At 43.9% G+C, this 12,195-nt stretch overlaps 1 protein-coding gene across 2 annotated transcripts; it reads left to right on the top strand.

The window, feature by feature from the left end:
- The first annotated feature begins 3,866 nt into the window (after positions 1 to 3,866).
- ACRV1 (acrosomal vesicle protein 1) lies at positions 3,867 to 10,315 on the top strand. 2 transcript variants are annotated; one of them, XM_070782562.1, is made up of 4 exons: positions 3,867 to 4,014; positions 6,306 to 6,827; positions 8,826 to 8,945; positions 9,931 to 10,315. In XM_070782562.1, exons 1-4 carry the CDS (start codon positions 3,963 to 3,965, stop codon positions 10,053 to 10,055), a joined length of 819 nt encoding a protein of 272 aa, XP_070638663.1. In that variant the 5' UTR covers positions 3,867 to 3,962; the 3' UTR covers positions 10,056 to 10,315. The 2 variants fall into 2 exon arrangements, with proteins under 2 accessions (XP_070638663.1, XP_019810075.2); XM_019954516.2 differs by having other exon boundaries at positions 6,303 to 6,827; positions 9,931 to 10,314.
- Positions 10,316 to 12,195: the final 1,880 nt, after the last annotated feature.

The following is a 12,195-nucleotide window of genomic DNA, read 5'->3' as shown; positions in this document are numbered from 1 at the left end:
CCATAAAAATACAGAGGGCATTGCGTATTCAGAGAATAATTAGAAGTCGTGTATGAATGTAGCCATGAGAAGACTCTTGAGAGAGTCCCTTGGACAGGAAGGAAATCAAACCACCCAATTCTAAAGAAAATCAACCCTGAGTATTCATTGGAGGGACTGATGCTGAAGCTGAAGCTCCAACACTTTGGCTACCTAATGCAAACAGCTGACTTATTAGAAAAGACCCTGATGCTGGGAAAGATTGAGGGCAGGAGGAGAAGAGGGGTGACAGGGGATGAGATGGTTGGATGGCATCACCGACTCAATGGACATGAGTTTGAGCAAACTCTGGGAGACTGTGAAGGACAGGGAAGCCTGGTGTGCTGCAGTCCATGGGGTCGCAAAGAGTCAGACATCTCTTAGCGACTGAACAATAGCAATGGATGTGGCTCGGGATGGAGCTTGGGATGAAGGTGGAGGAAGGAAAGGGGAGGGACAGAAAGACAAGACAGAGGAAGGAAATGTTGGGACAGATGCTGCACAGTCTTGATGGCTTCCCCTGGCGGTAGGACTCCCCAGATGAAGCAAAAGACCTGAGAATCCTCAGTTTTGTCCTCCAACTCCAGCCAAGTAGGGTAGGCCTCTGCAACCTCTGACCCCTGAGGTCCTGCTTTCTCCAACTGACCAGAATCTTCACCCAGCCCACTCTCAGTTCAGTTCAGTTCAGTTCAGTCGCTCAGTCGTGTCCGACTCTTTGAGACCCCATGATCACAGCACGCCAGGCCTGCCTGTCCATCACCAACTCCCAGAGTTCACTCAAACTCACGTCCATCAAGTTGGTGATGCCATCCAGCCATCTCATCCTCTGTCGTCCCCTTCTCCTCCTGCCCCCAGTCCCTCCCAGCATCAGAGTCTTTTCCAATGAGTCAACTCTTCGCATAAGGTGGCCAAAGTACTGGAGTTTCAGCTTTAGCATCAGTCCTTCCAATGAACACCCAGGACTGATTTCCTTTAGGATGGACTGGTTGGTTCTCTTGCAGCCTAAGGGACTCTCAAGAGTCTTCTCCAACACCACAGTTCAAAAGCATCAATTTTTCGGCACTCAGCTTTCTTCACAGTCCAACTCTCACATCCATACATGACCACAGGAAAAACCATAACCTTGACTAGACAGACCTTTGTTGGCAAAGTAATATCTCTGCTTTTTAATATGCTATCTAGGTAGGTCATAACTTTCCTTCCAAGGAGTAAGCGTCTTTTAATTTCATGGCTGCAGTTACCATTTGCAGTGATTTTGAAGCCCCCCAAAATAAACTCTGACACTGTTTCCACTGTTTCCCCATCTATTTCCCATGAAGTGATGGGACCAGATGCCATGATCTTCGTTTTCTGAATGTTGAGCTTTAAGCCAACTTTTTCACTCTCCTCTTTCACTTTCATCAAGAGGCTTTTGAGTTCCTCTTCACTTTCTGCCATTAGGGTGGTGTCATCTGCATATCTGAGGTGATTGATATTTCTCCCGGAAATCTTGATTCCAGCTTGTGTTTCTTCCAGTCCAGCATTTCTCATGATGTACTCTGCATATAAGTTAAATAAGCAAGGTGACAATATACAGCCTTGACGTACTCCTTTTCCTATTTGGAACCAGTCTGTTGTTCCATGTCCAGTTCTAACTGTTGCTTCCTGACCTGCATATAGATTCTCAAGAGGCAGGTCAGGTGGTCTGGTATTCCCATCTCTTGAAGAATTTTCCACAGTTTATTGTGGTCCACACAGTCAAAGGCTTTGGCATAGTCAATAAAGCAGAAATAGATGTTTTTCTGGAACTCTCTGCTTTTTCAATGAGCCAGCGAATGTTGGCAATTTGATCTCTGGTTCCTCTGCCTTTTCTAAAACCAGCTTGAGAATCTGGAAGTTCACAGTTCACATACTGCTGAAGCCTGGCTTGGAGAATTTTGAGCATTACTTTACTAGCATATGAGATGAGTGCAACTGTGTGGTAGTTTGAACATTCTTTGGCATTGCCTTCCTTTGGGATTGGAATGAAAACTGACCTTTTCCAGTCCTGTGGCCACTGCTGAGTTTTCCAAATTTGCTGGCATATTGAATGCAGCACTTTCACAGCATCATCTTTCAGGATTTGGAATAGCTCAACTGGAATTCCATCACCTCCACTAGCTTTGTTCGTAGTGATGCTTTCTAAGGCCCACTTGACTTTACATTCCAGGATGTCTGGCTCTAGGTGAGTGATCACACCATCGTGATTATCTGGGTCATGAAGCTGTTTTTGTACAGTTCTTCTGTGTATTCTTGCCACCTCTTCTTAATATCTTCTGCTTCTGTTAGGTCCATACCATTTCTGTCCTTTATCGAGCCCATCTTTGCATGAAATGTTCTCTTGGTATCTCTAATTTTCTTGATGAGATCTCTAGTCTTTCCCATTCTGTTGTTTTCCTCTATTTCTTTGCATGATGTAGAGAAAAGGCAACTGATTCATTCCTTCATGCAGGAAAAAAAATCTATTGGGGTGGCCAAAAAGTTCATTCTGGTTTTTCCATAACAGCTTATGGACAACCCAAGTGAACTTTTTGGCCTACGCAGTATTAAACACCTGTTGTGTGTCAGCATGCTCTCAGGTAGCAAGGACACAACAGTGATCAAGACAGACTGAAACACCACTTTCATAGAGCTTAAAGCCTAATGGGGGAGAAGAGCATTCAGTAATTATAAGAGTGACAAATACGTCTATTCTAGATCCAGCATTCTGTGGTATACGTAATGAAGGGTCCAAGAGAGGTGGGCAAGGAAGAGGGAGGAGATGGGGGCTAGGTAGACCTCTGCCACCAGTCGTGTCTGTAGCCCTCCAGGCTCCTCTGTCCATGGGATTCTCCAGGCAAGAATACTGGAGTGGGTTACTATGCCCTCCTCCAGGGGATCTTCCCGACCCAGGGATCAAACCCACGTCTCCTACGTCTCCTGCACTGGCAGGTGGCTTCTTTACCACTAGCACCACCTGGGCGGCCCCGTCTTCCGAAAGTTCCAGTGAAATACCAGGTAGACGCTTCGCTGCACCCATCTTTTCAGCAGTCAGCTCGAGGCTGGAGATCCCTTTTCCATGTCCATATCAGGTACATTCTCCTGTCACCCATCTGAGTTTGCCATCTGTTTCCTGCCGAAACCATGATTGATATGGACCTTTATGAAAAGATGATTGACAGAAGTGAGCAGGATTAAGGAAACAAGAAAAATAAAGTTGGGGCATCCAGGTTTAGCAACAGTAAGAAATCATCATCCTCCTTAGGCCTCAGCGGGGAGGGGAAGGAAGCCATGCTCCCACAGCCTGGTGGAGAACCGGAACCATGAGGAGAGACACTGAACAGAAACTGTCCTGTCAAGACCCAGCCAGCGTCTGAACTGTGGTAGGAAGGTAATAGAAGGAATAAATACTTCAGTCTCAATCTGTGTGTGTGTTCCCTTCTCCAGTCTTCCACTGGCTGAACACAATCTGAAGCCAAACCCAACCAGCCTTCAAGGTGATCAGCTCAATAGAGATCAGCCTTCTGAGGCCCCCGACCCAAATAAAAGGGCTCATACAGAGAACCAAATAAAAAAATAACCAGCTAATCACACCTCACTGTCATGAACACTTTAAAAAGCGAGTAGATGGCTTTTAAAATTTATTACAGAGAGTATATATGTTATTTTGGCAACTTGATTTTTTAAAGAAAAGGCAGAGAGCCACAATAAAGTGCCAGGCACGGGGCATATCAGCCCTCACAGTATGGTTTGCTGGGGGTTGCCAGAGCGTCAACATGCCGGATCAGGCACCTGATCAGCACAACCCATTGTGAGGAATCATGGATTGTTTCTGAGGTTCTAGAATTTGCAGACTCTGTGGCTCGGCACTGGAAGCCTCCGCTCACAGGTTTTCTTCACTGCTCTTGGGTGCCCCACACCAGGGTCCCCTCTTGCCCAAAATCCAGATGAAGAATTTCCTTCTACTAGTGAGTCTGTGTTTCCTTGGATCTGCCAGAGGTGAGTCCTCTCTCTTGGTTCCAGGTGGACATGGAAGAGGCCTGTTTAAGGCCCTTGAAGAACGAAGACCAGTATCTTAGTTACCCAGACCAATCTGAAGCAGGAGTGGCTGAACAAGTTCAACTCTGAGAGTTGCTGAATCGGTTGATTCCCCCTAGTTAATGGCTTCACCATCACAGACTAGCTTGGCACAGCTCATTCCTAATACTTTCAGCCACTTGACGTTGTACCTGATGCTCTGTGAAATGAGAAGACAGGTCTAGGGTTCTGGAAGTCTGGGAAGGTTTGCCCCAGTGAACTGAGTGTGTGAGATCCTCGTGTACTTAAGGTAGAAGGAAAGACACAGGAGAAAGGAGTGAGGTATGCCTGAAAGTCGTCCCGGGGCCAGAGATCCTAGAAGCCTCCCCTTCCCGGTTCTGGTCTATCTGTTCAGTCATCTGTTTCTCCTCTCTCAGGATGCCCATTCAGGGTGAGCTCTATTCCCTTCTTCCTCCTGCAGAAGCCAGAGGCCATGAGTTTCTAGCTCTCCATTAAATGAGAGTGTTTTCTGTAATGTTGGTTCTCTGAGATTTTGTCTTTTGCCCTCTTCGGTTTTCAAAAATTGACTCAGAAACAAGCTACATACCAGATGGTAGTATGTGCTAGCCACTTGGTGAGGCAGTGAGTCATAAATGATAAGAATGACTAAGAAAGGAGTGTGCTTTTTCAAGCCTCTTTTTTTTTGTATTAAAAATCTCTTTGTTGAAACTTCTGTTCACTTTTGAAGAATCAGTCAAGCAGGTAGTATTTCTGTAACAACTTTTTAAAATTAAAAACTCCTAAAAGCCTTAGTCAGATTTCCCAGGTGGCACAGCAGTAAAGAATGCCCACCTACCAATGCAGGAGATGCAGGTTCTATCCCTGGGTCAGGAAGATCTTCTGGAAGAGGAAATGGCAACCCACTCCAGTATTCTTGCCTGGAAAAATCCCATGGGCAGAGGAGCCTGGCAGATGCACAGGGTTGCAAAGAGTGTACACAACTGAGCACTTATGCAAAAGCCTTAGTCTATCTTATCTTTCCTTTATCAACATATTCTAATGTTAGTCTTTTGAAAGTCATTGGTTATAAGGACTTCAAATCATTCAAGATACACACACACACACATAAATTCTTACAGGATTATAATCAGGATTATACTGACTATATTACATTCCTCTCAGCTTTTTGATAGGATTAATAAATACTCATCATTAAAGTCTATTCCCCACCCTCTTCTAGGTTATTCAGCCTAAATCAGTTACTCAAAGAGTAATAATAATTTAAAAAAGAGTAATAATCAAATTGTCTGCATGATGCTACACTTAATAAAATAAAAGCTGTACTTAAGGAGTATTCGTCTGACGGTCATTGATAAACTGGATTAAATGTAGGAGAGACAAGTCAGAAGAGAGTGACCAGCTAAGAGTTTTGGAATTCCAAATGCAAGGTCAGGAGAAGGAAAAATTAAAGTTAATTGAGCACTTCAGCAATGGACTAGGCACTTCACAATTTATCTTATTGAAGACTCATGACAACTCCATGAAGTAGGAGTAAATGGTACATCAAAAGGAGTCTCAATGCAGAGATATAGAAGTATATCATATTTTTATCTTAATAATTCATGGCAACTTGGTTTTCGGTTCCCAACCACATGGATAGGGGATTGGGTGTGGGAAAAAACATGAACTTGCCAAATAAAGGTCTTAATCCCTTCTGGTAATTTTCGTGGCCTCATTATATATTTGTCCTCTCTAGTTTCAAAATCATTTTGTTTGGAGTTTAAAATCTTCCGCCCTTGGTTTCAGCTAGAATTACTCAGTTGCTGAAACACTGCAGAGTCTCTCTCCGTTGTATCTCCATTCCGACCTTTCACCCACAGGGGAACTGGAGGGAGGCGAGCGGTGGAATTCTGGTTACATGAACGATGGGATGTTGATTTCCTGATGCTGTCTTTGTCAGGGAGGCACAGGTGCTTTTGGTGCCCTGTGCCCACTCAGGGTACACAGATCCACACAAATACTGCGGATCTTAAAATTCTTCCCTTCAATCACAAAGGTAGCCTCTGCAGTTCCTTAACACCCCTGGCCTTCACGGTCCCTCGAGCAATCGGTTGACTGCCTCCAGCCTCTGCAGTATCTTCAGGTGCTTGACCAGACCCCCAGAAACCCAGCGCTCCCACAACATGAGCCTTGCTTCATAGGAAAGGACGCCTTACCAGGGCATCCTCTCTCACCCTCACCATCTCTCTTCTATTACTTCTCCACCCCAGCAGCATCAGCTCAATCTGATGAGTTTCTTGGCTCTATGGATCATCAAGCATCAGTTCAGCAACTCTCAAGTGACTACTTTTCACTTGCAAACCCTTTGGATGAGGCTTTATATGAGACTTCTTCAATCGACAACACTTTGAGTGAGCGTGGCTCAAGTGAGACCGCCGCAGCCCAACACGCTTCCGGTGAGCCCTTGGCAGTTGAACACGCAAGTGGGCCCACTCCAGTTGATCACGCTACTGCGGTTGAGCATGCTCCAGGGGAGGCTGCTGCAGGTGAGCACACTCTGAATGAGCACACTCCCGGTGAACAACTTTCTGTGGAACAACCTATAGGTGAGCAGCCTCTAGGCGAACAGTCTGTCGGTGAACAGGCCGTAGGTGAACAGCCCACAAACGAACAGGTTGCAAGTGATAAACCTGCAGGAGAACAGTCTGCAGTTGAACCGATCTCAGCCGAACAGGTCTCAGCCGAATCATCAGCGGAACAGCCCTCAGAACTCCCACCTTCAAGCACCTTCTCAGGTGAGTCGTATTTGCATGGGTACCCTTCCTTGACTTGCGGGGGGAAGTAGGTGACACATCAAGAAAGCCAGTTTTAAGACATTCAGAAGAAAGAACAGTTCAGACAGAACGAACAACTCTCTCAAAGAATCTCTTTACATTTCTTTGCAATAATCCCCAGAGGCAGAATTCAGGTGTTGTGGGGCTTTTGAAGGCTAAACAGTTCAGAGGGCCCTCTTTAAGAAAAACAAAATACAAACTGCCAGCTGTCCCTGCAACTTCATTCCACATTAGAAATTAGGAAAATGAATGCCCACAGCTCCACTGGAAGAAGGGGCTCATGGAAGACAACCTTGGTGAGCTTCAGGCTAAATCAGCCTATTCACAAACTATGTTAAAATCTTTGCAAATCCTCCAACAACATGGCTAGCACCAGACAGGTAGCTCTGGGCTTTTTTTGTCTGAACATGATGTCAGTGGAAATAATAAACAATCATTAATAATAGAAAAGTTTTATTTGAGCCAAACTGAGGACTAGTTGGCTTCGCAGATTAGTCTGAGAAACGGCCCTGGAGAAGCAGTTTTTGGCAGTTTTATATCTCGTCCAGACAAGGCATATTGAACAAGTCAGGGTTATATTTCTTCGCGGTTTTAAAAAAACACAACAGACCAGTTCATACACGTACAGCACGTACAGTTTGGGCTCCCCACCTGGAAAGGGAGTTTAATCATCAGTGGAGGACTTGAATCAGTGTCCCAGAAAGAAGGGTATTTAATCTTTATTTTTAATATGAACTTTTAACTTCTTGTCAATGTGACATTTTCTTTACTAATTAAAAGAGATGTACAATGTATGTTTGATAGGCCACAAAGAAGCTATTGTAGTTAGCAAAAAATTCAAGTTAACTCATGTATAAGCCAAAATGACTTCTCTAGACCTCAATATGTGACCGTTTATTTTATCATTGGAAAGTAAAGCATGCCAACACTTTTGTCTGCAAGATACAGAAATAAGTTCCCAGGACAACTGCAGCTCTTTGGCTCTTACAAGGGTTTGTTCAGGAAGAAAAACAAGATTTAAGGTTATCGTCTCAAGTTATTACTAGACATAAACACTTTCTGTTCACCCCATTTGTGTAAGTAGCAGTATTCCAAATTTTCAGGAGAGAGAGTGAGGTTTACCTCATCTGGCTAGAAAGAAGCAAAGCTAAGATTAGCCCATATTCTTTCCACTTTATGCTTCCTTAATTAGGAAATTGCCAGTGGAAATAGGCAATATTGAGTCATTTCAGAGAGGCTCTGCCCTTTGTGACAAACTGCCCTGATTGAGGTGAATTTTAGAGTAGCAAATTGATACAAACACTTTACCAGGTTTGCAACATTAGAACATTCCAACGTAGTTTTTTTTTTTTTTAAAGCAATTTCTCTTTTCTTTGTTATTTACTTTTGATGCATACTATTTAAAAAGTCTTTATTGAATTTTACAGTACTGCTTCTGTTTTATGTTTTGATCTTCTGGCCTTGAGGCATGTGGGTTCTTAGCTCCCCAACCAGGGATTGAACCCTCCCCTCCCCCTGTACTGGAAGGAGTCTTAACCACTGGATCACCAGGGAAGTCCTTAACACAGCTTATTAATCAGACAAATTTTACTGCAAGTGTCTGTGCCTTGTGGATAACTGAGAATATCGTGAGGAGTATGAATGTCATGTGAAAAGTTCCATCGCTCCTATTGAGTTAGACACAGCAGAAGGGCATCTAATGATCAATGCCCAGGAAGCCACTGGGCTATGAATTAAAGTCAGTACTGGAGGGAGAAAGGTGGGATTCATCAGCAATGAATATCATAGATGAAGCAGTAAGGATGAAGTCATTTTCTCTGGTATGGAAGGGAAAAGATGCTTTCTCAGACCTACTAAATGGTTCTACTTATTGTCCATCATCCCTTCCCAGATGTGTGACTCAAGGCTACACACCTGGATCACAGGGTTATTTCATCAGGCTGATCTTAAATTTTTCAGGCCCACCATTAAGCTGCCACACATGCTCTTATATGAATGACCAAGGGAAATGTCTTCGTGGAGAGGGAGTCTGCTCCACTCAGAATTCCCAGCAGTGCATGTTAAAGAAGATCTTTGAAGGTATGTGGGGACTTCATGGGCTGGTCTTTGACAGAGAATTCATCAGCTAGCTTGAGTACTGATGGGGGAGGGGGTGGTTAGGGTGGCAGGGGCTGGAGGAGGGATCAAGCTGGGATTCCCTAGAAGCTTAGAGATTCAAGAGGACCTCAATTCTTACAAGAATCAAGAGTAGAATTCCAGCTATTGAGGGAGAGGCCCTTCCCCAAAGGCCTCCGATGTCTTAAAAGAAGACAAGGAGATTGTCTCTTCCTATTAATGTGTGAGTTGCCCCTTGAGCCAGTGGGACATTGACTGCAAACTCAGGATGTGTCTATCTTGTTCATGGCTATATATTCCTAGCACTTAGCACAATGCCTAGTCCATGGCAAGCATTTAGTAAGTATTGAATAAATGAATTAAATAGTCAACAGTTGTCCACTAGTCTGTGTTCACAAGTTGCCAGGCCTGAGTGTATTCCGACACCCCTCCACCCTTACACTCAGTCCTTTGTGCTCGGTTGCTCAGAGGTGTTCAGCACTTTGTGACCCCAGGGAATGTAGCCCACCAGGCTCCTCTGTCCATGGGATTCTCCAGGCAAGAATACTGGAGTGAGTTGCTATTTCCTACTCCAGGGGATCTTCCCGACCCAAGGATCGAACTTGCATCTCCTGTGTCTCCTGCATTGGCAGGCGGGTTCTTTACCATAGTGCAACCTGGAAAGCCCGTATTCAGTCCTTATCCCTCAAATAAGGGAAGGGATCTTGGTTACTTTATCCTGTGAACCCCATTGCCTGACTTCTCTTGTGGTTTGTCTGGTCCCTCACTAGAAAGCGTAGGCAACTGATGGGGAAACAGCCCAGAAGAAGCAGGTAGAAGGGGAGGGGAGAAAGAATATGCAAGTTGGAGGACTTGGTCATGCCTATGCAAGGACTCTGGGGACCATGATGAAAGTAAGATTCAACAAGGAAGCTCTGTGCTCTTTACAGTCTGTTTCTGCTTCTTTCAGGTGGAAAACTTCAATTCATGGTTCAGGGCTGTGAGAACATGTGCCCATCCATGAACCTCTTCTCCCACGGAACCAGGATGCAAATTATATGCTGTCGAAATCAGTCTTTCTGCAACAAGATCTAGCAGCCTATGCCCTGGCTTCTTGACCTGACTCAGGCAGCAAAAATCCTCCACACTAATGGACTCAATTTAGTGTCTTCCCCAGGCAACTGCTAATGACATCTTTCTCTGCCTGTCAGACCAGAAGCCCTAATATCCTATCTTTCCTCTCCATGCCATTACCCATCCTTCTCTGCCCTCCGTCTTTCCTATTCCTTCACCCTATCTCTCAACATTTTTCTTTCTCAATAAATTTTGCGTAATTAAAGAGTACTGACGCTAGGCAGACATCTTTTCCCATCAACCAGGGGCAGGGTCACCCTGAGCTTCCTTTTGCTCCACATACTACAGTGGTTGCAATTTTTAAAAAGATTTATTTCATTTTTTGGTTTGTTTTTGGCTGTGGTGGGTCTTTGCTGCTGTGTGTAGCTTTCTCTAGTCGCAGCTGCGGAGCACAGGCTCTAGGCACGCAGGCTGAGTAGTTACAGCACACCGGGCTTAGTTGCCGCGTGGCATGTGGGTTCTTCCCAGAACAGGGATTAAATCTGTGTCCCTTGCATTGGCAGGTGGATTCTTTACCACTGGACCACCAGGGAAGCCCCAAAGTGGATGCATTTTTAAACAATTCCACATTCCTCAAAGTGAAGGGGTCCCCCAGGGCAGGGACCATGAAGAGGAATGCAAAGTAGGTGCTAACATTTTAGGAGCTTAAAATAATATTGCAAGTCCTTGTCTCTGACCTCAACCTTTCCATCCCTATGGAAACCAAACTCACTTCTACTTACCACAATGTTCAAAACCCACCCTTTCTTGGGACCTTGAGAGTTATAAGTGGAGACTCTATGCTTAACAGAATTATAATAATGATTCCTTTTAATTTATCTACTACATAAATAGAACAGGTCATAAGTATCTTAACTAAATCTTTTTCTCACACACAATGTCACTGGTTTGTCTCAGCATAGAGGGCAGGTGGAAACTGTATACAGCCCCTTTCATCTTGTATTAGAGTTACACTCTTCAAAGTGTTTTTACATCTAATCTACTGAAAAGGGCCCAGAAAGGCAGACAGGAAAGATAGCATCATCCTGAGTTCACAAGTAAGAAAGTCTGACATAGAAATGTTTTATATATTCAGATTCCATGTCATTTCAAACATATCAAGATTACAGAGCAGCAGTGAGCCAGGGCCAGATTGCATGATCTCAATCTGAGCAAATAGCACAGTATAAATATTAGGTAAAACAGTTCTTTCAACACCAAAACCAAACTTCTGTCCTACACAAGCCCATTTCTTATCAGCCACTGCTCCCACACCTCTGTTTAAAAACCCCTGAAAAATCAATGTTTTTGCTCTGGTTCTTATCAAGGATTTTATGTGTGTGTTTGTAGGAAAGATTTACTTGAAGAAATATTACAACATATAAAAACTACATTAGGTCTTAATTTCCACTCATACAGTGGTAAATTTGATATGATACATAATAAAAAACTTTAAAAATCCAGAATAGACACAGTACTGCACAGTTTGATCACTAAGTCAAATTAGCTAATAAGCAAACCTCACAGAACAATCTCAGCCAAGGTCAAAAACACCATGTACAACACATCTGAACTGACAGATTTTAAAATATATTAAAAATATAACAATGGTGGTGCATGTTGGGAACCCCTGGTGTCAGAAACAAAGAGAAATAAAATCCTACTAACATTATAGATGCTATTTTTTTGATGGAGGGAGATAAATATTAGCTAAATGTATTAAACATAGCTAAATCTACTGTGCTGTGCTTAGTCATTCAGTTGTGTCCGACTCTTTGCGAATCCATGGACTGTAGTCTGCCAGGCTCTCGTGTCCATGGGATTCTCTATGCAAGAACACTGGAGTGGGTTGCCATGCCCTCCTCCAGGGGATCTTCCCAACCCAAGACCCCCGCATTGCAGGGGGATTCTTTACCATCTGAGCCACCAGGGAAGCCTAATCTATTAGCTATGTATTTTGAGGAAATAAATTCAAATATGTTGTAACAATTGAAGGGTAGGGGAGTTTCGGCTTCCAATAATGCTGGATTATTCAATATCACAGTATTCAATATCCAAGTCTATGCCCCGATCAGTAATGCTGAAGAAGCTGAAGTTGAACAGTTCTATGAAGACCTGCAAG

Source organism: Bos indicus, chromosome 29 (genome assembly GCF_029378745.1).
Source record: "Bos indicus isolate NIAB-ARS_2022 breed Sahiwal x Tharparkar chromosome 29, NIAB-ARS_B.indTharparkar_mat_pri_1.0, whole genome shotgun sequence".
Lineage (NCBI taxonomy): Eukaryota > Metazoa > Chordata > Mammalia > Artiodactyla > Bovidae > Bos > Bos indicus.
The sequence above is the reverse complement of the archived record's forward strand: the minus strand, read 5'-3'. Positions and strand labels throughout refer to the sequence as shown.